The sequence below is a fragment of the Gymnoscopelus microlampas genome (assembly GCF_963454915.1).
Source record: "Gymnoscopelus microlampas genome assembly, chromosome: 15".
Taxonomy (NCBI): Eukaryota; Metazoa; Chordata; class Actinopteri; order Myctophiformes; family Myctophidae; genus Gymnoscopelus; species Gymnoscopelus microlampas.
In genome coordinates this window covers 48,895,279-48,921,941 of record NC_139952.1, presented here as the reverse complement: position 1 = coordinate 48,921,941, position 26,663 = coordinate 48,895,279, and the positions used below count along the sequence as shown (strand labels likewise).

The 26,663-nt window shown below is 41.1% G+C and overlaps 1 protein-coding gene across 1 annotated transcript in view; it reads left to right on the top strand.

The window, feature by feature from the left end:
• Positions 1-26,663, top strand: part of LOC311062403 (uncharacterized protein) — a 320,988-nt gene that overhangs the window by 40,118 nt on the left and 254,207 nt on the right. Inside the window, exons 7-11 of the mRNA XM_084081417.1 lie at positions 20,917-21,030; positions 21,757-21,870; positions 22,461-22,574; positions 22,961-23,074; positions 26,019-26,132. Coding sequence (XP_083937543.1) covers positions 20,917-21,030; positions 21,757-21,870; positions 22,461-22,574; positions 22,961-23,074; positions 26,019-26,132 — 570 coding nt within the window. The remainder of the gene's footprint in view (positions 1-20,916; positions 21,031-21,756; positions 21,871-22,460; positions 22,575-22,960; positions 23,075-26,018; positions 26,133-26,663) is intronic.

The following is a 26,663-nucleotide window of genomic DNA, read 5'->3' as shown; positions in this document are numbered from 1 at the left end:
GGACTTGTTTCCATTGTGGTCTTATGAGACAGACATATAGTGTTGTTTGTTTCTATAGGACAGACAGACAGACAGACAGACAGACAGACAGATAGACATGAACAATGTTTAACTTATTTCAGCAGCAGGTCAGGTAACAACATGTTGTGAAGATCAGATACCAAAACACAGGTGTGTGTGTGTGTGTGTGTGTGTGTGTGTGTGTGTGTGTGTGTGTGTGTGTGTGTGTGTGTGTGTGTGTGTGTGTGTGTGTGTGTGTGTGTGTGTGTGTGTGTGTGTGTGTGTGTGTGTGTGTGTGTGTGTGTGTGTGTGTGTGTGTGTGTGTGCGTGCGAGCGCCAGAGTCCACATGTGTGCAGCATGCATGTGTGTGTGTGTGTGAGAGAGAGCGAGAGACAGGAGCAAGTGAGAGATAAAGAGGGGAAGACTAGAGACAACTACAACACAATGTAAACACACTGATACAGTATGTTCATGAAACATCAATGTAAAGTACATGAATACACTGTAACAACATGTTTCCTCTCTCTCTCTCTCTCTGTCCTCACATAACCTCACTTCACCAGGCTTTCTGCCCTCACAGGGTTAAATACTCAGTGACTCCTCCTCAGCTCTGTAGACACTCCTTACTGTATGATAGAACTTTATGTGTTTATTCACAGTCCACCATTTTAACACACAACACTCTGTAGACACTCCTTACTGTATGATAGAACTTTATGTGTTTATACACAGTCCACCATTTTAACACACAACACACTGTAGACACTCCTTACTGTATGATAGAACTTTATGTGTTTATTCACAGTCACCATTTTAACACACAACACACTGTAGACACTCCTTACTGTATGATAGAACTTTATGTGTTTATTCACAGTCACCATTTTAACACACAACACACTGTAGACACTCCTTACTGTATGATACAACTTTATGTGTTTATTCACAGTCACCATTTTAACAGACAACACAGAGAACTGAACAGCATGGACACGGTGTATTAAAGCATAAAGATTAATATAGGGTAAGTGTTTTAATCACTTTACTAGAACTAATGTCTCTAGTCTGGTAATATATAGTTGATGGATACAATGAATAGGATATAAACGTTGAATATACAAACAATGAAGTGTTGCTTCTTTTCTTTTTCTGGTATTTTTGGGATCTTTGTGGCCTTTATTTATAGTTGTCAGTAGAGACAGACAGACAGACAGACAGACAGACAGACAGACAGACAGACAGACAGACAGACAGACAGACAGACAGACAGACAGACAGACAGACAGACAGACAGACAGACAGGACACAGGGAGACAGAGAGATGCAGCAGAGATCGTCGGGAACGGGACTCGAACCCACGATGCGCTGTCAGGCTAAATTGGAGCCTAGGTGCCCGGACCGCTGTGCCAGCCGTCCGGGCCGAAGCATTGCTTCTTAATGATTCTTCTGCCTAAACATACTGTATGTCATGACATAGTATGAGCCAATGGAGGAAGGGGATCAACGTCATGTGATTCTCTTGTTTGACCCTGCAAACAAAGGTGCTTACAAAAACCCAGATGTTTGTCTCAAAGAATTACCCCTCCCTCGCCTATCGCTCTCATTCTGACTTTCTCTCCCTCTGGCAGTAACCCCCCCCTACCTCTCTCTCGTTGGACAAGTTACTTTTAAAAAGTAACTAGTTACTAAATTATAAAAGTAAAACGTGTGTGTGTGTGTGTGTGTGTGTGTGTGTGTGTGTGTGTGTGTGTGTGTGTGTGTGTGTGTGTGTGTGTGTGTGTGTGTGTGTGTGTGTGTGTGTGTGTGTGTGTGTGTGTGTGTGTGTGTGTGTGTGTGTGTGTGTGCGCGCGCGTGCGTGCGTGCGTGCGTGTGTGATAGCGAGTTGTTTTTTTGTTCCCTGAAGAAAAAAACAACATGTTTGAGATCTACTGGTTGAAACATTATGAAGCAATCCCAAATAAGCAACGACACTTTAGAAAACAAGCCCCAAACACCAATCGTAGGGGGGGGCGTTGATTTTGAAAATCTTGTCCCCCCATCCAAGAATCCTGTCAGACAACCAATATTAACGAGTGACTTTATGGAAAAACAAGCCCAACGTCGTTTATAATAAGCAAACACTGATTCAAGATAATAATGAATGTATTTGTTATTTTCTCAATGTTTTCTAAAGTGCTTTACAGAACAACTTAAAACTTGTATCCTAACCCTAACCTAACCCCAAGCCTTATCCTAACCATAAACCTAATCCTAAACTGAGGGAACATAGGGCAGAGGGAACAGAAAACAGATTTAAAATAGGACAATCATCAGCAAAGACACTGAGGAAAAACACCTGACATAGAGGTATGTCTTCAGAAGTGATTACTAATGGCCTCTCATCTGTGAATAAATGCTAAATAAATGTTGTCCACACATTTGCAGTCGTTGGACCCACACTATGAGCTTTCTTATACTTTCTCTGTGATGGAGGCGACGGACAAAGATACGGAGCTTTCTCTGCTGGGGACGATTCTATGGGCTTAAATTAGTGCCAATAATATTTTGTACTTGTAAAAATAATTTGTATTTGTAAATACATTTTGCATTTGTAAAAAAAATATTTGTACTCGTAAAAATAATATGTACTCGTAAAAATATTTTTTGCATTTGTAAAAAAAATATTTGTACTCGTAAAAATAATATGTACTCGTAAATAAAATATTTGTCTTCGTAAATAAAATATTTGTATTCGTAAAAAAGATATTTGTATTCGTAAATAAAATATTTGTCTTCGTAAAACAAAGTTTTGTATTTGTAAGATAAAAATGTGTGTTGCAAATGTAGAATTACATTTACAATGAACATTGTGACCAGAAAAAAACAACAGCTTGCTCGCTCGAAGATCAGTTCTACGGATTGCAAAACTTTATTTTTGGCACTCTGCACTTCCGGGTCTGAGCCAATCACGTGAGGCCTTTTCCACTACCCAATCATAAAGCTCCATAGGTCTCCATGGCAACATGTCAAACGGGGTTGCCATGTTGCAACCCCAAGAGTTTTAACTGCAACATAATTCCATTGCTCAGGAAATAAACAATGGATTACAATAATATAACATTCCCTTTAATCAGTAACATGTAGGTGATACCTATATCTATCAAATATGGTTTTATTGAAAGGCAATCAAAGGCTAGATCGAGTTTAGAAAGCAAACAGGTCATGTCTGGGGGCCTCAGTGCGGCTGCAGAGTTTGATTGAGTGTGAGACTAGGACCCACATGCCATATGTCAAAATTAGTGGCTTCATCGGGAATCGTGCGCATGTATTTTGCTAAGAGATTGGTTACATAGTTTAATTGATATTAATTTATTAGTGCATTCAATTTCCCCATCCACTTTGATGGGAAAATTAAAAAACTCGATTTCAAGCATTTTTTTTCCAGAAACTGTAAGGGCTAGAGTTACAAGACTTGGAGGGGAGGTTCATAATTTAATCCGAAATTATCAAAAAAAGAAATACACCAGTCGGCCTCATGGTGGCGCTATAAAAGCCCCCTTTACGTTTTGGCCTATAACTTTTGAACCGTAGGTCGTAAAATAAAAATCTAACTCCCCATATAGGCCACGCCCATTTGTGTCAGGATAATTTTCCGCCATTTTGAATTTTCTTCAAAACACACTTTTAGCTCCTCCTCCCACATATTTTGTCCAAATATCACAAAAATCGGTACACATGATCTCTGGGCCCATGCGATAAACATATCCAAACAGCATTTTGATAATCCTTACTGTTCGTCCGTAAATGGCTTCCAAACTTAGTGGGAGGGGCCTGTTTTACCAAAAATGCCAGAAATCACGAACGAAACGTCCGGTCAATCCCAAATTTAAATCACATGTCGAGGGTGGTTTACTCAACGAATACCCAAAAGCATTTCCACTTTGACCCATAGGGGGCCTCACAAATGCACAAAACGTAACTGTTTGATGCAAAAACATGATTTTTGGGGGGAACAATCTTTTCAAAATGTAATAAAAGCGATATCAGTAGTGACGTAACAATATGATTGGCCCGTTACATTTGTGGGAGGGGCCTATTTATTTAGTGGGAGGGGCCTATTTCTTCAAATCAAAACAGCACGTATCACGAAGGCGGCCGAGACCCGCGACAGGCGTCGGCGCAACCACACTTTGCAATTTCCCAGAATTGCTACGCGTCTAGTTTTTATTAAAGTTGGAGACCTCGCACGGTAGTGGAATGTTCGGTCTATGAGCAGAGCAGCCTGCGTGTCAAATCGTTAGAGAGGGGAAAAAAAGTCACTTAACACTCTGGACCACCCTATAGTTGCATTACCTAGTTACTTTTAGTTAGCAGAAACAAAATAGCAGTTTCATGTTTTTGGTAAAAATGTACCTTTGAGAAAATGACGTGAACAAACACGGCTGTATTTGGGTAGGTTCTTGAACGTTAAACCTTTGTGTGGGACAGCTGAGATCCAAGCCATACTACGTCTCTTGAATAGCCTACATTGTTAGCCTCAAACTGTATTCAATCTTGAAGAGGAGAGCTGCGACAGCTTTCTCATAGACCAGCCACACATGTGCAGTGTGCAATGATCACTATGTAGTCGGCAAAGAAGTTAATGTTTACAAACACAAACCACCGTCACTCTCTAGTCTTAAGCGTGTCTCTATGTACAGTCTGACCCCTCAAGGGCTGTAGCATCGAAAAAGTGGGCGTGGCAAACTTTTGGTGACGGGACGTTGGGCTTTTTTGTAAAACAGGCCCCTCCCGCAAATTTTGGAAGCCATTTATGGAAGAACCGTATGGACTATCAAAATTCGGTTTGGAGATGTTTATCGCATGGGTCCAGAGATCATGTGTACCGATTTTTGTGAAATGTGGACAAAATATGTGGGAGGAGGAGCTAAAAGTGTGTTTTGAAGAAAATTCAAAATGGCGGAAAATCTATCCTGGCGCAAATGGGCGTGGCCTATATGGGGAGTTGCGTCATGACCCAAGGAATCTAGGGAAAACAAACATTTTATATTACGACCTACGGTTCAAGAGTTATAGGCCAAAACGTAAAGGGGGCTTTTATAGCGCCACCATGGGGCCGACTGGTGTATTTCTTTTTTTGATAATTTCGAAATAAATTATGAACCTCCCCTCCAAGTCTTGTAACTCTAGCCCTTACAGTTTCTGGAAAAAAAATATTTGAAATCGAGTTTTTTAATTTTCCCATTAAAGTGGATGGGGAAATTTAATGCACTAATAAATTAATATCAATTAAACCATGTAACCAATCTCTTAGCAAAATACACGTGCACGATTCCCGATGAAGCCGCTCATTTTGACATATGGCATGTGGGTCCTAGTCTCACACTCAACCAAACTCTGCAGCCGCACTGAGGCCCCCAGACATGACCTGTTTGCTTTCTAAACTCGATATAGCCTTTGATTGCCTTTCAATAAAACCATATTTGATAGACATAGGTATCACCTACATGTTACTGATTATAGGGATTGCCATGTTGCCATGGAGACCTATGGAGCTTTATGATTGGGTAGTGGAAAAGGCCTCACGTGATTGGCTCAGACCCGGAAGTGCAGAGTGCCAAAAATAAAGTTTTGCAATCTGTAGAACAGATCTTCGAGCGAGCAAGCTGTTGTTTTTTTCTGGTCACAATGTTCATTGTAAATGTAATTCTACAATTACAACACACATTTTTATCTTACGAATACAAAACTTTGTTTTACGAAGACAAATATTTTATTTACGAATACAAATATTTTATTTACGAATGCAAATATTTTATTTACGAAGACAAATATTACTTTTTTTTACGAATGCAAAAAATATTTTTACGAGTACATATTATTTTTACGAGTACAAATATTTTTTTTACAAATGCAAAATGTGTTTACAAATACAAATTATTTTTACAAGTACAAAATATTATTGGCACTCATTTAAGCCCATACGATTCCACCTCACTCACCACCGTCCTGCTTCTGAAGGTTTTAGGTGAGTACAACAGTCACATGTCAACATCTTCATTAAGGCCTTAAAGGTTGTAAACTTTCTAGGGTGTGGATCCAAAAGAGCTCTCTCTCTCTCTGGCATAATAATAATGTTCACTGTTCTTTAGGTGAGACTGTGTGACATTTAAATCTAGTCTGTTCCAGTTCTGTTCTATAGGCTTCATGTAAATATAAACAGACATACATTTTGACCACATTATTTCACTGTCCTGTCAGTTGATCCATGGCACATCCATCCTCAATAAATCGTGTGTGTGTGTGTGTGTGTGTGTGTGTGTGTGTGTGTGTGTGTGTGTGTGTGTGTGTGTGTGAGTGTGAGTGTGAGTGTGAGTGTGTGTGTGTGTGTGTGTGTCTGAACAGGGAGGCATTTTTGTAGTTTTTGGTATAGTTTTTATGATTGATAGATTGAATGCTCAAACATGTAAACAGCGTGGAGGTTCTGTCAGCCATTTAGGCTAAAGGATAACAAAGAAAGACCTGGGGACTTGTTTCCATTGTGGTCTTATGAGACAGACATATAGTGTTGTTTGTTTCTATAGGACAGACAGACAGACAGACAGACAGACAGACAGACAGACAGACAGACGTCTCAGTATATAAACATTAAACATGAACAATGTTTAACTTATTTCAGCAGCAGGTCAGGTAACAACATGTTGTGAAGATCAGATAAAACTGTAGTAGTGAGGTGAACACAATGCTGCATATGACATCATTTAACTTGGAAACCAGTTGTAACATAACACCACCCCTCCTCTGTGTGTGTGTGTGTGTGTGTGTGTGTGTGTGTGTGTGTGTGTGTGTGTGTGTGTGTGTGTGTGTGTGTGTGTGTGTGTGTGTGTGTGTGTGTGTGTGTGTGTGTGTGTGTGTGTGTGTGTGTGTGTGTGTGTGTGTGTGTGTGTGTGTGTGTGTGTGTGTGTGTGTGTGTGTGTGCGTGCGTGCGTGCGTGCGTGCGTGCGAGAGCGAGAGGCAGGAGCAAGAGAGATAGAGAGAGGAAGACTAGACACAACTACAACACAATGTAAACACACTGATACAGATATGTTCATGAAACATCAATGTAAAGTACATGAATACACTGTAACAACATGTTTCCTCTCTCTCTCTCTGTCCTCACATAACCTCGCTTCACCAGGCTTTCTGTCCTCACAGGGTTAAATACTCAGTGACTCCTCCTCAGCTCTGTAGACACTCCTTACTGTATGATAGAACTTTATGTGTTTATTCACAGTCCACCATTTTAACACACAACACACTGTAGACACTCCTTACTGTATGATAGAACTTTATGTGTTTATTCACAGTCCACCATTTTAACACACTGTAGACACTCCTTACTGTATGATAGAACTTTATGTGTTTATTCACAGTCACCATTTTAACACACAACACAGAGAACTGAACAGCATGGACACGGTGTATTAAAGCCTAAAGATTAATATAGGGTAAGTGTTTTAATCACTTTACTAGAACTAATGTCTCTAGTCTGGTATTATATAGTTGATGGTGTTTATACAATGACTCAGTCATACAAGTTTAATATACAAACAATTAAGTATTTTTTATTTTGTTTTGTTCTTTAAAGATATTTTCTTTGTGGCCTTTATTTATAGTTGTCAGTAGAGACAGACAGACAGACAGACAGACAGACAGACAGACAGACAGACAGGAAACAGGGAGAGAGAAAAATGCAGCAAAGATCATCTGGAACGGGACTCGAACGCACGATGCGCTGTCAGGCTATATTGGAGCTTGTAGGCGCCCGGACCGCTGCGCCAGCCGTCCGGGCCGAAGCATTGCTTCTTCTTAATGATTGTTCTGCCTAAACATACCAATAAGCACAAAGGTGCTTATTGGTCAAAAACCCAGATGTGTGTCTCAAAGAATTACCCCTCCCTCGCCCCTCGCCCCTCGCTCTCATTCTGACTTTCTCGCCATCTGGCAGTCACCCCCCCCCCCACCCCTCTCACCCCCACCCCTCTCTGTCTCTCTCTCTCTCTCTCTCTCTCTCTCTCTCTCTCTCTCTCTCTCTACTCTCTCTCTCTCTGCTCTCTCTCTCTCTCTCTCTCTCTCTGTATCCTCTCTTCTCTCTCTCTCTCTCTCCTCTCTCTCTCTCTCTCTCTGTATCTCTCTCTCTCTCTCTCTCTCTCTCTCTCTCCTCTCTCTCATCTCTCTCTCTCTCTCTCATCTCTTCTCTCTCTCTCTCTCTCTCTCTCTCTCTCTCTCTCTCTCTCTCTCTCTCTCTCTCTCCTCTCTCTCTCTCTCTCTAATGATATCAACACCTCATACGTAGCAGACAGAGCAGAACACACAGGGGCTGAATTAACTGTTTGTGGAGCACAGGGCTGTCAGTGTGTTGGGGAAAAGTAGAAAAGGTTTTCTTCCTCAGTGGGGATCAGGAGTTGAAGACAGGCCTGAGAACACAGAGAGACTTGTAAAAAGAATGGGAGTATATTAATAAGTATATATATATACTGTTATAAGTTATGAATGTGAGTTATTATAAGTATATACTGTCATAAAGTTATGACTCTGACGTTTCTCAGTGTCGACTGAGTGTCGAGAGTCACTCAGAGTCTCCGAGTCAAGCAGTTTACTGTAAACCATGTGACCACAGAGGAAGTTGGGCGTTGGCTGCTTTGTGTTCCTCTCTCTCCTCTCTCTCTCTCTCTCTCTCTCTCTCTCTCTCTCTCTCTCTCTCTCTCTCTCTCTTCTCTCTCTCTCTCTCCTCTCTCTCTCTCTCTCTCTCTCTCTCCCCCTCCCCCTCCCCCCCCCCCCTCTCTCTCTCTCTCTCTCCCTCCCCCTCCCCCCCCCCCCCCCTCTCTCTCTCTCTCTCTCTCTCTTCTCTCTCTCTCTCTCTCTCTCTCTCTCTCTTCCCTCTCCCTCTTTCCCTCTCTCTCTTTCCCCCTCTCCCTCTCTCTCTCCTCTCCCTCTCTCTCCCCCTCTCCCTCTCCCTCCCTCTCTCTCTCTCTCTCTCTCTCTCTCTCTCTCTCTCTCCCTCTCCTGGGCGAGCCCACAACAAGCTAATGGTAGCCTGCATGCTGCTCTCAAGAGCAGTAGTTGTTGTTGAACAGTGTTTAAGCTAACAAATAAAAGACCAAGAAACATCTGCTCTATTGCAGCTGGTTCTCAACAGAGAAGAGAAGTAAACCATGTTTTCACCAGAGCCAGTGCAGCAGATGTGACCCATCAGGCTTTTAAAAGTCAAGTTGGCAGAGAATCATTTACTCACATAGGAGCCACACAGTGGAACCACCTCCAATCTAGTGTCAAACTGACAACCAATCTGAGGACTTTTAAGCAGAAGACTAAAGCATGTCTATTAGAAAAGGTTCCCCTATAGAGGGTCATTAGTCTAGGGAAAGATAGGGGAGCACTTGTTTGTATGTATGTACTGTGTATGTTACATGTGTTTTGTATTGTTGCGTAAGTTACATGTGTTTTTGTACGTAATGTATTTTTAACTTATTGTCTGTTATATGTGAGAGGACCTCAACGGAAATATGACTCAGGACTTTCTTGGGTAATCGGATGCAGATACAGTATGTTCATGAAACATCAATGTAAAGTACATTGATACACTGTAACAACATGTTTCCTCTCTCTCTCTGTCCTCACATAACCTCACTTCACCAGGCTTTCTGTCCTCACAGGGTTAAATACTCAGTGACTCCTCCTCCACTCTGTAGACACTCCTTACTGTATGATAGAACTTTATGTGTTTATTCACAGTCCACCATTTTAACACACAACACACTGTAGACACTCCTTACTGTATGATAGAACTTTATGTGTTTATTCACAGTCCACCATTTTAACACACAACACACTGTAGACACTCCTTACTGTATGATAGAACTTTATGTGTTTATTCACAGTCACCATTTTAACAGACAACACAGAGAGCTGAACAGCATGGACTCCATTTTGACACGTTGGATTAAAGCCTAAAGATTAATATAGGGTAAGTGTTTTAATCACTTTACTAGAACTAATGTCTCTAGTCTGGTATTATATAGTTGATGGTGTTTATACAATGACTCAGTCATAAACGTTGAATATACAAACAATGAAGTATTGCTTCTTTTTTGTTAGTTCTTTAAAGACATTTTCTTTGTGGCCTTTATTTATAGTTGTCAGTAGAGACAGACAGACAGACAGACAGACAGACAGACAGACAGACAGACAGGAAACAGGGAGACAGAGACATGCAGCAAAGATCGTCGGGAACGGGACTGGAACCCACAATGCGCTGTCAGGCTAAATTGGAGCCTATAGGTGCCCGGACCGCTGTGCCAGTCGTCCGGGCTGAAGCATTGCTTCTTAATGATTCTTCTGCCTAAACATACTGTATGTCATGACATAGTATGAGCGAATGGAGGAAGGGGATCAACGTCATGTGATTCTCTTTTTTGACCCTTTGAAGGTGCAAACAAAGGTGCTTATTGGTCAAAAACCCAGATGTGTGTCTCAAAGAATTACCCCTCCCTCGCCCATCGCTCTCATTTTGACTTTCTCTCCCTCTGGCAGCCCCCACCCCTGTGTGTCTCTCTAATGTAAACAATGCTGTCCAGATTCTCTCTCTCTCTCTCTCTCTCTCTCTCTCTCTCTCTCTCTCTAATGATATCAACACCTCATACGTAGCAGACAGAGCAGAACATACAGGGCTGAATTAACTGTTTGTGGAGCACAGGGCTGTCAGTGTGTTGGGGAAAAGTTGAAAAGGTTTTCTTCCTCAGTGGGACAGGAGTTGAAGACAGGCCTGAGAACACAGAGAGACTTGTAAAAAGAATGTGAGTTAGATAAGGAATAAGTTATGACTCTGACATTAACACAGTGTGAGTCACTCAGAGTCTCCACTAGCCTGACACAGTTCACTCAGAGGAGTGGGCGGGGCCTATGGTCTGGAGACAGGCAGGCTCCACAGCAGTTTACTGTAAACCATGTGACCACAGGGGAAGTTGGCTGTTTGCTGCTTTGTGTTCCCCCCCCCCCTCTCTCTCTCTCTCTCTCTCTCTCTCTCTCTCTCTCTCTCTCTCTCTCTCTCTCTCTCTCTCTCTCTCTTTGACAGTGTTGGACAAGTTACTTTTTAAAAGTAAAAACTAGTTATAGTTACTGCTCTCAAAAAGTAACTAGTTACTTACTTACTAAATTATAAAAGTAAAACGTGTGTGTGTGTGTGTGTGTGTGTGTGTGTGTGTGTGTGTGTGTGTGTGTGTGTGTGTGTGTGTGTGTGTGTGTGTGTGTGTGTGTGTGTGTGTGTGTGTGTGTGTGTGTGTGTGTGTGTGTGTGTGTGTGTGTGTGTGTGTGTGAGAGAGAGAGAGAGCAAGTTGTTTTTTTGTTCCCTGAAGAAAAGAGGGGAGATGTCATGTCATCATACGGTGGTGAATGTGTCTGCAGTAGACAGAATGTGTGTGTATTTTCCCCGAAAGGCAAGACCCGCCCAACTCTGTCTCTGATTGGCTTACCCTGAAGTTTTACCTTACGTTAACCAATCATCACTCCTCTCTGCCATGCAACTGTGTGACATGCTGCTTTGGCTCATGTTACTGTGAGAGTACATCGCCTGTAGGTTAGATGAGTGTTTCTCAACCTGTGGGGCCCACATTATTTTGGGGGTCCCCAGATGATTATCTTAATGTGTAACATTGTTTTCTCTCTCAACAGTAAACAAACCAACATACAGTATAAGTGTAAACAGGGTATCTGCACATTTATAAAGTTATAATTTAATGACTTTTTAATACCAAATTGGCCAAATTGTCAAATATTCGTATATTTGTATATTCCAGACGAAAGAGTCAAACATCAGCACACGTTGTGAAAATAGCAGATCTACAAGCTCACTACGCCTCGCAGTTTAGATTTAAACAATACACTGTAGCAATAATCTCTCTAGTCTGGTGTTAAGAATGTTAACCGCTTGAACCCTACAGACCCTATTCTGGAGGGGAACGTGTGATGTTGTGACACATTGTGAGCTTGTAGATCTGCTATTTTTGGCAAAGACATTTGGTGTAGAGGGAAAAAAACGATCCAAGTACAGAGCCATGTGTGTTTTACTAAGAATAGAGGGGTTAAATGGTAAATGGTGAATTTACATAGCGCTTTTATCCAAAGCGCTTTACATAGATTCACACATTCACACACACACACACACACACACACACACACACACACACACACACACACACACACACACACACACACACACACACACACACACCGTTTCACACACCGATGGAGGAGGAAACCATGCAAGGCACCAACCTGCTCATCAGGAGTAATTAGGGGTTCAGTGTCTTGCTCAAGGACACTTCAACACTAACTCTTCTGGGGGAGCCCGGGATCTAACTGGAAACCTCACTCATTAGAGTAGTGTGGCCGTATGGAAGCCGTGAGGTTTCCAGTTAGATGGATCTGGCAGCGGCAATGTCTTGCTGATGACGGCGAAATTTAGCGTCTTCTGGCCCTGGGTGCATCTCTTCTTTGCTGGTGGAGCTCTCATCATCTTGTAGTAATAATACTGAGTGCCAAAGCATGTACCCTGTGCCCCTTTTATACAGTAATATTAACAACATATTTGCATTCCTATGGGTGATGATCACAGTGATCACCCATAGGAATGCAAATATTCAGTGTAGCAGCTACTCTGAATGGACTCGGGCGTGGTTGAGTGTGAAACGGTCCGGATGACGGCCGTATCGATTGACGGACGTGCTATTGTTCTCGAGGGGCTGGTTTCACACTTTCTTCAAAGCTCGCGGTACACCTCGCAAGTACCCGCGGTACAAAAGTGTACCATTTACCGCGGTTGATAAACACTGCTCTAATGTGTGCACATTACCAGATACAGTAGTTCAGTGGAACTCAAAGTTTGTTGATGTTAAGGACTTCCAAATGGATGTATGTATTTGGCCACAGAACCCCATCTGAAAAGATTAAAACAATGTGTTTTAAAAAAGGTTTTGAAAATAGCAGATCTACAAGCTAAAACATAGCACAGGCTTGTAGATCTGCTATTTTCAAATAGCCAAATAACTGAATAAAACTGTAGTAGTGAGGTGAACACAATGCTGCATATGACAACATTTAACTTGGAAACCGGTTGTTACATAACACCACCTCTCCTCTGTCTGTTCCTGTTCTCGTGTGTGTGTGTGTGTGTGTGTGTGTGTGTGTGTGTGTGTGTGTGTGTGTGTGTGTGTGTGTGTGTGTGTGTGTGTGTGTGTGTGTGTGTTTGTGTGTCCACATGTGTGCTGCATGAATGTGTGTGAGAGCGAGAGGCAGGAGCAAGCCAGAGAGAAAGACTAAACACAACTACAACAATATAGCTGCAAGCAGCGATAATACGGGGCCAGTGAATAGAGAGAGAGAGAGACATGGAAACGGAATAGATTGAAGAGAGAGAGAGTGACATGGAAACAATAGATTGATGAGAGAGAGAGATGGAAACATAATGGTTTGATTGGATATCTCAACCTACTGCCATTAACAGGATTCGAACTCTCAACCTTCAGACTAATAGGCTGCAACACTACCTATAGTGCTATAGCTTTGTCCAGGCTGATATTGTCTGTTGAAGATCATAAACTCTTGCCTCCTTTCATGAACCAAGCCCCTGTTTCACTAACACTAAGATCACTCGTTCACAAACCATTTACCAATGAAGAAATTGTACATCTCCTCAGAACCAAAACTAGTGAAAGTAGCCGATCTACAAGCTCACAAACCATGAAAAGTTGTGAGATTGTAGATCAGCTATTTTCAGAATGAAGTATGTCATACGTTGAAAAAACGTATACTCTCAAATAAGCATTTCAGGTTATATTTACCATTTGCATATGTATTCATTGATACAGTCATGTTGTTTGCAATTCAACTTAAATTAAGTCAGCATCAAGTGAGGCTTGTACTGGCGACCTTGAGATTGTGAGGCATTCATTTAAGGGAGACGCCATTGGCCCAACAGACAAGTAACTGTGAAAAAGGAGATCACACAGATGATACAGTTTCACGCAAATAGCTGAAAAATCCTGGGTTTAAGTGTTTTTCAAACTGCTCAAAATTGCGGACAATCTAAGGGCGGAGCTTACTGGTCAAAGCGATAGATGTGTTCCTTATGAGTCAAGGCACAAGTGTAAGCAAGTTTCACGACTTTCGGCCAAACGAGGCATGACTTTTGCCTGTTTAAAGTTTGCATTTTCAAAAAATTGCTATAGCGCCCCCCTTTGGCCAATTGGAGTGAGATTGGTTTCAGTGATATTTGGAATGACCCTGTACATTTCTGCAAAGTTTCAAAGAAATATGAGTCTTGCATGTATGTGTTAGGGGCAGATGAATAATTTTCATAAAACTGCAATAGTTAAAATCTATTTCCTCCTGGGATTTTTGAGTAATCTGCACAAAGCATTTTACACATGAACTTAGGACCTTTGCCGACAAAACAAAAGCGGCGGATTTTCCATAAGTGAAAAAATGCAGAAATTATGAGCCAATGGCTGTTTTTCATATAATTCAAAATGGTGGGCGATCTAAAGGTCAGAGGTCAAAAGTCAGACCACGAAAGTTGTCGGGCATGAAGAGACGCATGTGTGTATCGAAGTTTCATGGTTGTAGGTCAAACAGGGCATGAGTTGTACCTGTTCAAAGTTGGCACTTTCAATTGAGTGCTATAGCGCCACCCTTTGACGAATGAGTGTGAGAATTATTTCTTGGTAGTTTTTCATGAGCATCTACCATATGGCCGAGTTTCGTAAAAAGCGTATGCACGGTTAAGCCAGAACTGGCAAAAACAAGTATTTTTCAAACTGCTCAAAATTGCGGAAAATCTAAGGGCGGAGCTTAATGGTCAAATCGATACGTGTGTTCCTCATGAGTCAAGGCACATGTGTAAGCAAGTTTCACGACTTTCGGCCAAACGAGGCATGACTTATGCCTGTTTAAAGTCTGCCTTTTCAAAAAATTGCTATAGCGCCCCCCTTTGGCCAATTGGAGTAAGATTGGTTTCAGTGTACCATCTACCATATGGCCGAGTTTCGTAAAAAGCGACTGCACGGTTCAGCCAGAACTGCGAAAAGTTAGCCTGGTTCCAGACGAATCTGCCTTTGCAAAATTGCATGCACTTTAGCCCTCGGCAGATTAGGTCTGGCCCCCCTCCATAGAGATTTCAATTCTCTCCCTCCGCAGTTGTGCGGAGCCAACCAGGGCCCAGTATCCAAATTTGGGCGGGCTTATCACCTTATCTGGGGCAATGACGTACAAGGAAGCACTGCTCTGATTGGTTCGTTCAAGGAAGCACTGCTCTGATTGGTTTAGGTCTAACCAATAGAGTCCGTTTGGATCTTTTTGTAACCGCCCCTTGGAAGAAAATCTACCGTTGATAGGGACCAGACTAATATCCACGCAGTGTGTCGTGTGATATTGTCTGGCTACGCGAGGCTAGCGAAAAGTGTCAGAAGAAGTGACAGAATACTGCCAATAACAAAACAGGTCCAGAGCTGAGCTCTGGCCCCGTAACAATGTAAAACACACTGATACAGTATGTTCATGAAACATCAATGTAAAGTACATTAATACACTGTAACATGTTTCATGGACTCCATTTTGCCACGTTAGATTAAAGCATATGATTAATATAGGGTAAGTGTTTTAATCACTTAACTAGAACTAATGTCTCTGTTCTGGTATTATATAGTTGATGGTGTTTATACAATGACTCAGTCATAAAAGTTGAACATCCAAACAATGAAGCATTGCTTCTTAATGATTCTTCTGCCTAAACATACTGTATGTCATGACATAGTATGAGCGAATGAGGAAAGGGATCAACGTCATGTGATTCTCTTGTTTGACCCTTTGAAGGTGCAAACAAAGGTGCTTATGGGTCAAAAACCCAGATGTGTGTCTCAAAGAATTACCCCTCCCTCCCCCTCTCTCTCTCTCTCCCTCTCTCTCAGAACACAGAGAGCCTTGTAAAAAGAATGTGAGTTAGATAAGGAATAAGTTATAACTCTGACATTAACACAGTGTGAGTCACTCAGAGTCTCCACTAGCCTGACACAGTTTGTCTGTCTCACTCTATGGTCTGGAGACAGGCAGGCTCCACAGCAGTTTACTGTAAACCATGTGACTACAGGAGAAGTTGGTCATTTGCTGCTTTGAGTTCCTCTCTCTCTCTCCTTGACAGTGTTGGGCAAGTTACTTTTAAAAAGTAACTAGTTATAGTTACTGCTCTCAAAAATACTTTTTATTTACATTTAACTTGGAAACCAGTTGTAACCGTACACCTGTGTGTGTGTGTGTGTGTGTGTGTGTGTGTGTGTGTGTGTGTGTGTGTGTGTGTGTGTGTGTGTGTGTGTGTGTGTGTGTGTGTGTGTGTGTGCGTGTGCGTGCGTGCCCTGTCATTCTCTGTGTCTGTGCCCAGGGTCACATGGTGTCATAACAGGGCGGGGCACTAGGACCTGTTGCAGCAACACTCCACCTGGTTGAGAACAACACCTCCAGTATGACAGAGCTGTCAGTGTGTTGATTCAACTGAAGCGTCTGGACTCCATTTTGTTTTGCCTCGTCAGATCGAAGCATAAAGATTATTGCAGGGTAAGAGATTTTAAACAATACACTGTAGCAATAATCTGTCTAGTCTGGAGTTAAGAATGTTAACCACTTGAACCCCACACAGCCTATTCTGGGGATGAACGTGACACATTGTGAGCTTGTAGATCGGCTATTTTTGGCAAAGATATTTGGTGTAGAGGGAAACAAGTACAGAGCCAACTCAGGTGTGTTTTAATAAGAATGGAGGGGTTGAGGGGTTAATGTTGCTGAAGTTGTTTTATACCATATACTAGAACCACTTGGTATTTAATATACTTAAATTAACCTACGTGTGTGCGTGTGTGCACGTGCATGCCTGCATGTGTGCGTGAGTTTGCACACACACACACACACACACACACTCACACACACACACACACACACACACACACACACACACACACACACACACACACACACACACACACACACACACACACACACACACACACACACACACACAGAGAGGAGTGTTCCCCGTGTATGTTTGCACCAGGGAGACAAAGGCAAGCCCCGCCCAGCTCTGCCTCAGATTGTCTTACCATGATAACTGACCCTATACCTTAACCAATCATCACTCCTCTAGTCTAAACCTAAACCAATCAGAGGCACCTGATCTGACACCGCAGTGCTCTGTGGATTCCTATATAGGAAGCATGTCTTCACATCACTGTTTAGTTCTGCCTGGAGTATAGACGGAGACGGTGATCGAAAGATCATGCTGGAACTTGTCAGCGTGTGTGTGAGTGTGGGGGGGGGGAGTGCGCACACGCCTGCTACCTGCAGAGACGAGCCTCTGAACTGAAGTCTCTTGACCAATCATCACTCCTCTAAACCTAAACCAATCAGAGGCAGAATAGGGCGGGTCATATCTCTTGCTGTGCTGAGGTTAGAGTGACAGTAGATCACTGGATGATAATAAACATTATAATCCTCTGAAGACTATTTTAATCTCAGTCATTGTAACACATGTTGTTGAATTGATAAAGTAATTAGTTACAATACTAGTTAGTAAAAAGGTAGTGGAGTTCAACACTGGTCAGCAACATGTTTAGAAGAGCAGAGCAGAACAGAGTCCATGTGAGTTAGATAGATCAGTGGTTCTGAAACATCTTCATGTCAAGGAGACATAAACTGATTTGTATTTATAATTGATATGTATTTGGTGGTGGACCCCCATCTGAAAATAAATAAATACATAAATAATAAAAAGAAATTGAGCCAGTGGCCCCCATAAGAGAAGACAGTCAACATTCTTCAAAAATAGCAGATCTACAAGCTCACAACAAGTCACAATATGATGCGTTGGGAGTTTGTGGATCTGCTATGTTCAATAAGTTGTTATAGAAGTAACGTGTTGTAATTAGAATCACATCACCTCCACAGTTGACAGTAAGTCATGTGACCTCAGGGGAGTTTGGTCATGAGTGAGGTTGTTATCGCAGTGCGAGGCGTTGTGAGCTTGTAGATCTGCTATTTTCACAATAACAACAAGTGTCATTTGGTAGCGACGGACATCTTTGTGGGGTATTAAACAGGTTGACTTAACATTGCCCCCCTGCTGCATGCTATCAGAGCAGTAGGCTAGTGTTGGCTGTAATGTCTATGTTGGAACCCCGGGGGCAAAGTGACAGCTCAGGAATTGAAGTGGCATTCTTAAAATATTTCTGTTGTGATTTCTTAAATATATGTATCTGTGCTGTTATTGTACTGTATTTTAGTAATACTTCTTTACTGTGTTTCTGTAAGGCTATGAAAAGATAATAATCATTTACAAATCAATCTCACATTGGTGCGATTCAGCGTAATGTTATCACAAACAACTGTTAGACTTGCTGAAATGTTAGAATTTTCGTTAAGTTAAGTTTTACCATGGGACCAGTAAGCAGAGTAGCTTTGTAACTGTGTGTGTGTGTGTGTGTGTGTGTGTGTGTGTGTGTGTGTGTGTGTGTGTGTGTGTGTGTGTGTGTGTGTGTGTGTGTGTGCAAACAATCATAGCACCTAGTTAACTGCATTGACCTGGTATCCCAGCTCTATGTTCATTGCTGGTCAGACGACTACAATAAAAATCATCAGTACCCGCCCCGCACCACAGACCAATCAGAAGCCACGTCTCTAATCCAGCCGTATGGCATGTCCCGCCTCCCTTGGAGATAGGAGGCTTTCCAGACTGAGAAACCAAGTGAGAAAAAAAATCCGCCGTTTTTCCGAACGTAGTGAAGCAGACTGGATCCCAGGCTACCTTTCTCCATTACTGTACCAGAAGGCTAGCCTGGCATTGCCAGACTGATGCCTGAAGGCAGCATTCAAGAGGCCTTTTCTGAACTCTCATGAACTTTAATGCAGCGTTTTATTCAATTAAATTGTTTGCCCTCAGTGTAGAAATCAACGCTGTGCACTGCATCTCCATGCAGTAAAGTCTTGATTATACTTAGTTGAGAGCGGTGTGTCGCAAACCAAAAATAGCCGATCTACAAGCTCACAACGCGTCGCAGTGTGACACGTTGTGAGCTTGTAGATTGGCTATTTTCACCACAAGTGCCCTTTTAGAAATGTCAGCCCCTGTCCCTCTAACATCTCTGCACTTCCCTGTATAGCAGTGTCTGTGTGTGCATGCACTCTGTGTATATGAAGCAAACATTTACTGTTTTCTGGTCTATTTTTACTGTAATCTTGACAGGTTTAATCAAGACCAAAGATGAGCCATTGTGAGGAGAGAGAGGAGGAGGGAACTGACAAACAGCTCATCCACAGACCAGAGTCTCTATCTGTGTCTAAGAGTGATGAACCTGGACCTACAGACACAAAGTATGTCAATCCTCCTTTACAATATATGTCGCAAGACTTCAGTTTGCGAATGAAGTATAACTCATAACTAACTAGAAAAAGTGCTCCTCGGAGCACAGGTCTCCGCCAGGTCAGGTAGGTTAGTGTGGGCCAGCAATGTTCAGAATTCGCCAATCAAGCTGGAATGTGAAAAATCAGGCGAATCGGACGGATCCGTCTTGATCACTTAACTAAAGAGATCATTTGTACTGATTTGTGTGATGTTTGGACAACATTTGTAGGAGTGATAACTCTCTCTCTATAAAGACTATAAAGAAATGGGCCTCCAGGTGGCGCTCTATAATAGGGCAATGTTGAAAGGGTGGCATTTGTGGCCTCAACATAGTGCAAATGTGCGTGCAAAGTTTCACCGCAATCGGACGCTGCGTTCATAATTTGCAACATTTTGTTGCAAATCAAACGGGCCACTCCTGCAAACTTTAGATGTCAATCTTAGCCAATGAGGATGGAATATGACAAATCTAACAGATCCGTCTTGATCACATGACTATAGAGATCATGTCTTCTGATTTGCGTGAAATTTGGATCAAATCTGAAGGAGCATTATCGTAAAATGTGTTTTATATAAGTCGGCCTCCTGGAGGCGCTACAATAGGCATATGTGAAAAATGCAGTGCAAAGGTTTTTCCTTGGCCTCTATTGAGTGCACATACAAAGTTTTACACAGATTGGTGCAGGTAAAAACACGAATTCGCCTTTTATAGCGCCACCATGAGGCTGATTAGATTTTTTTCAAGTGGTATTTCTTCCTCGGCCTAGTGAGAATGTGTGTGCAAAATTTCACGGAAATTACATGCTGTGTTCATGATTTGAGGCATTTTGTTCAAAACGGAGCACTCCTGCAAACTTTGGATGCCATTTTTAGCCAATCAAGATGGAATATGAAAAATATGAAATACCCGTTTCGTTTAATGACTATAGAGATACTGTGTACCGATTCGCGTGACGTTTGGACAAAATCTGTAGGAGTACTGTCAAAAAATGTGTTTTGCAAAAAGCGACCTCCTGGTGGCGCTATAACAGGCCCATGTGAAATATTTGGGGCAGAGGTTCTGAATTGGCATCCAGGGAGTGTGTGTGCACAGTTTCACTGCGATCAAGCCAACGGTGCCAGAGATTAGCTGTCCACAGACGGACGGACAGACAGACAGACGGACGGACGGACGGACGGACGGGGTGCAAAACATACTCTCTCGCCATGCCTTACGGCCTGGCGGAGACAATAACTGGAAATAGCTGATCTACAGGCTCACAACACATCGCGCTTTGACATGTTGTTGAGCTTGTAGATCAGCTATTTTCAGTGCACGACATGCTTACACATGACTGAAATCAGTTGTGGCGACTTAGAACTTTAATCCATGTAGATGTAAAATGGGACTAACAATAACAAATATTGAAAAAATTGAATTCACATGATAATTATGGAAACATTTATATGATTCCAGAAGGCTGTACCACAGACCAGAGTCTCCAACACCCAGCTGTGTGTCTATGAAGAGTGACTGGTCTAAACATGAACCTCTTAACTTCAGTAATGAACCTGGACCTCCACACACAAAGTATGTGAATCTTCCTGTACAATATACACAATATAAAGCTGCACACTACAGGGTTTTTTAATTAAAAAGCAATTTGGAATTATGGGATTACCTTGAACATGCACATACTACAAGATTTTAAAACAATGACCATAGCCGTGGGAACTAGGGGTGCTGGGTGGGTGGACACCCCCCTCACGTCCCCACCCAGGAGGTTGAAAATGAATGAATATTGATTGGTTTGTTCCACACCTTGCCCTGCAGCATTTTATTAAGAGATGTTCAAAGTGTATCTATAGATTATAAGTTACTGTGTGAAGTTTGTGAATTAAGCCGTACAAATCACAATGTGGTGTTCAGTGGTGAAGCTGCTAATATCTATGTAACAAACTATGTAAACTATGTATAGACTACTGTGTCTATAAACCGTTATTGTACGTATTGTTTGTCAAATGTTACAGTTTCTATTATTAATGATATTATCATTTTGTTATTTTGTTCTGTTTTCTTGTTGCTGCAAAGAAGAAACTCAAAACATTTTCCCTTTAAGATGTAAAATGGGACGTAACTTTAACAAATCTTGAACAAATTGACGTCTTCATTCACATGATAATTATAGAAACATTTATATGATTTGCGTGCGACTCCCGTGCAATTCTTATAAATGTTTCTATAATTATAACAAATATTGAATCAATTTACTTCTTCATTTACATGATAATTATAGAAACATTTTCATGATTCCAGATGGCCGTACCACAGACCAGAGTCTCCAACACCCAGCCATGTGTCTATGAAGAGTGACTGGTCTAAAGGATGGGTTCCTCACTTCAGTAATGAACCTGGACCTCAACACACAGAGTATGTGAATCCTCCTATACAATATACACAACAATATAAAGCATAACGGACAGTAGCGATCCAGATAAATATAAACCATGTTTGAAAATTGTCTTGACGGTCTCGAATGACTGAGAGCAAACTGGGAGGCTTAAGATTGGATCTTTGAACCGCTCACACTAGAGGATAATCATGCCTGACATTTGCTCTGGATGTAGGCTGGAGTATGGAATGTCCCCCCTCTGTGGATCTCAATGCCAATGCAAATTCAAGAAGTAGACATAGCATCTATTAACGTTATATCCTACCTGGTCAAAGTGTATCTATATATTGTAAGTTACTATGTTTGTTCAGTTTGTAAATGAAGTCGTACAAATCATAACTAATAACCGGAAATGGCTAATCTACAGGCTCACAACACATTGCGCTGTGACGTGTTGTTGAGCTTGTAGATCAGCTATTTTCGGTGTGCGACATGCTTCCAAATGACTGAAATCAGTTGTGGCGACTGAGAACTTTAATCCATGTAGATGTAAAATGGGACTAACAATAACAAATATTGAACACATTGAATTCACATGATAATTATGGAAACATTTATATGATTCCAGAAGGCTGTACCACAGACCAGAGTCTCCAACACCCAGCTGTGTGTCTTTGAAGAGTGACTGGTCTAGACATGAACCTCTTAACTTCAGTAATGAACCTGGACCTCCACACACAACGTATGTGAATCCTCTTATACAATATACACAACACTATAAAGCTGCACTCACACTACAGGGTTTTTTAAAATCTTAAACAATTTGGAATTCTGGTAGCATCACACAGTACAGGAGGATATTGTAAGATTCTCTTATGGGATTATCTTGAACATGCACTACGAGATTTTAAAACAATGACAATAGAATGGGACGTAACAAATCTTCAACAAATGGACCTTTATTCACCTGATAATTATAGAAACATTTATATGATTTGCATGTGACCCCCTTGTGACGCGGGAGTCGCACACAAATAATATAAATGTTTCTCTAAGTATAACAAATATTGAATACATTGACATCTTCATTCACATGATAATTATAGAAACATTTATATATGATTCCAGAAGTCTGTACCACAGACCAGAGTCTCCAACACCCAGCTGTGTGTCTTTGAAGAGTGACTGGTCTAAACATGACCCTCCTAACTTCAGTAATGAACCTGGACCTCCACACACGCAGTATGTGAATCCTCTTATACAATATACACAACACTATAAAGCTGCACTTACACTACAGGGTTTTTAAAATCTTAAACAATTTGGAATTCTGGTAGCATCACACACTACAGGAGAATTTTATAAGATTATCTTATGGGATTAGCTTGACCATGCACACACTACGAGATTTTAAAACAATAACCATAGCCGTGGGAACTAGGGGTGCTGGGGGGGCAGACACCCCCCTCAAGTCCCCACCCAGGAGGTTGTAAATGAATGAATATTTATTGGTTGGTTCTGCACCTCACCCTGCAGCATTTTATTAAGAGATGTTCAAAGTTTATCTATAGATTATAAGTTACTGTTTGTGCAGTTTGTGAATGAAGTCGTACAAATCACAATATGGAGTTCAGTGGTGAAGTTGAACTATACAGACTGGCTGCTTGTGTGCATGTGCTATCTATGTAACAAACTATGTAAACTATGTATAGACTGCTGTGTCTATCAACTATAATTGTACGCTATTGTTTGTGAAATGTTAGTGTTTCTATTATTAATAATATTATCATTTTGCTGTTTTGTTCTGTTGTCTTGTTGCTGCGAAACTCAAAACATTTTCCTTTTTAGATGTAAAATGGGATATAACAATAACAAATCTTGAACAAATTGACCTCTTCATCCACATGATAATTATGGAATTAGGAATGTCGTAGTAGCAAACTGTATCTGAACTTGTCCAGGTATTTGGACAAACTAAAATGACCTATAAACACACAACACTTTAAAACATATAGGCTATACAGTTAAAGATAGATACAAATTGCGTGCGTGCGTGCGTGCGTGCGTGCGTGCGTGCTTGTGTGCGTGCGTGCGTGCGTAGACTCTTGATAAATCCATCTCATGTAATTAAATGTAGATAAGACCTTGTAAAACATTGTTCAACCATAAGAGATGAATAACATCATTGTAATTGGAGGTAAAGTAAAGACACATTACAGACCCCCCTTTAGTCCAAACAAATATAGGTAAACCAGGCATATAGGTAGATTAGGTACATGTAGATTTAACTATAATAACAGGAATTAACCAAGCAATCAACCAAAATAGCGTCAGTCCACAGAGGTAGAACAGCACATCAAACAGTGGCACAAAATTACCCCAAGCAGAATACACCAGCCATAATAACGTTGAAACATATAGCAGACATAAAGCACAACTTACAGTTGTTCAATGACGCACACAGGTTAAAGGATGGAAGGTAGAAAGGAGTATAATATTAACAGAAATAGTCCGTCGCGGTGAACAAACTCCTCTGGGCACGGTGACACAGCTCGTCTTCAGAGAGTCAGTAATGATTGACAGGTGCGTCCTCACTCCCGTTACGTGCCTGCGGGGGGGTGCACTCATGCACACGCTTTGGGAGCATGTCTCATGGTGTCTCTGAGACTTTATAACAAACAGTAACCTACTCAAGCCAAAACATGTTGGCCAGTGTTTGTATATCAAAACGATTACCAAGTCTTGCACTGTAACAGAACAGTTTGTCATTTTCCTCCCAGATGCTGGTCATGTTGACAATGTATTTACACTGCATTGGTTTACCTCTGTGCTGCCATATGGTTGTAAATAAATATAATGTGATTTTTCAATCAATCAATGTGTTTCTACCTTTTCTAACTTTTCCTAGAATAGCATTCTTGTTAAAGTGACAGGTTAGAATGGTTGATGCTATTCTATGCTATTCTAGGCCAAGTTAGAAAAGGTAGAAACACATTGATGGGAAGAAAAATCATATTAAAATGTGTTTTATTTACAATCGTCAGCACCCAGGTAAACCCAATGCAGTAGAAATGAATGGTCAACATGAATAGCATCTGGGAGGAAAATGACAAACCGTTCTGTCATAGACAACATATTCTAAAACTCTAAAACTTTTGTGAGCTTGTAGATTAATATGAACATTTTCATGAAAATATAAAATACAACAAGTAATATTACAACAAATTACATTGTCTTGCACCACAGCTATAGTGCATGGAAAGAAGAAATACGTTATAAGGAAAAGCATGAACTGTGATTGGACTACTTTTGAGGGGACAGACATATTTTACAGAAAACCCTGTTCTGCAGCCGTACATTATTGCTAGGAATATCTGTGCTGCAAAGTGAGCAAATTGTATTTCAATTCAATGGAAATTATAATTTTCATAAACATTTGTGTGGTTCCTCCACACACAAAGTATGTGAATCTTCCTGTACAATATACACAATATAAAGCTGCACACTACAGGGTTTTTTAATTAAAAAGCAATTTGGAATTATGGGATTACCTTGAACATGCACATACTACTAGATTTTAAAACAATGACCATAGCCGTGGGAACTAGGGGTGCTGGGTGGGTGGACACCCCCCTCACGTCCCCACCCAGGAGGTTGAAAATGAATGAATATTGATTGGTTTGTTCCACACCTTGCCCTGCAGCATTTTATTAAGAGATGTTCAAAGTGTATCTATAGATTATAAGTTACTGTGTGAAGTTTGTGAATTAAGCCGTACAAATCACAATGTGGTGTTCAGTGGTGAAGCTGCTAATATCTATGTAACAAACTATGTAAACTATGTATAGACTACTGTGTCTATAAACCGTTATTGTACGTATTGTTTGTCAAATGTTACAGTTTCTATTATTAATGATATTATCATTTTGTTATTTTGTTCTGTTTTCTTGTTGCTGCAAAGAAGAAACTCAAAACATTTTCCCTTTAAGATGTAAAATGGGACGTAACTTTAACAAATCTTGAACAAATTGACGTCTTCATTCACATGATAATTATAGAAACATTTATATGATTTGCGTGCGACTCCCGTGCAATTCTTATAAATGTTTCTATAATTATAACAAATATTGAATCAATTTACTTCTTCATTTACATGATAATTATAGAAACATTTTCATGATTCCAGATGGCCGTACCACAGACCAGAGTCTCCAACACCCAGCTGTGTGTCTATGAAGAGTGACTGGTCTAAAGGATGGGTTCCTCACTTCAGTAATGAACCTGGACCTCCACACACAGAGTATGTGAATCCTTCTATACAATATACACAACAATATAAAGCATAACGGACAGTAGCGATCCAGATAAAGATAAACCATGTTTGAAAATTGTCTTGACGGTCTCGAATGACTGAGAGCAAACTGGGAGGCTTAAGATTGGATCTTTGAACCGCTCTCACTAGAGGATAATCATGCCTGACATTTGCTCTGGATGTAGGCTGGAGTATGGAATGTCCCCCCTCTGTGGATCTCAATGCCAATGCAAATTCAAGAAGTAGACATAGCATCTATTAACGTTATATCCTACCTGGTCAAAGTGTATCTATATATTGTAAGTTACTATGTTTGTTCAGTTTGTAAATGAAGTCGTACAAATCATAACTAATAACCGGAAATGGCTAATCTACAGGCTCGCAACACATTGCGCTGTGACGTGTTGTTGAGCTTGTAGATCAGCTATTTTCGGTGTGCGACATGCTTCCAAATGACTGAAATCAGTTGTGGCGACTGAGAACTTTAATCCATGTAGATGTAAAATGGGACTAACAATA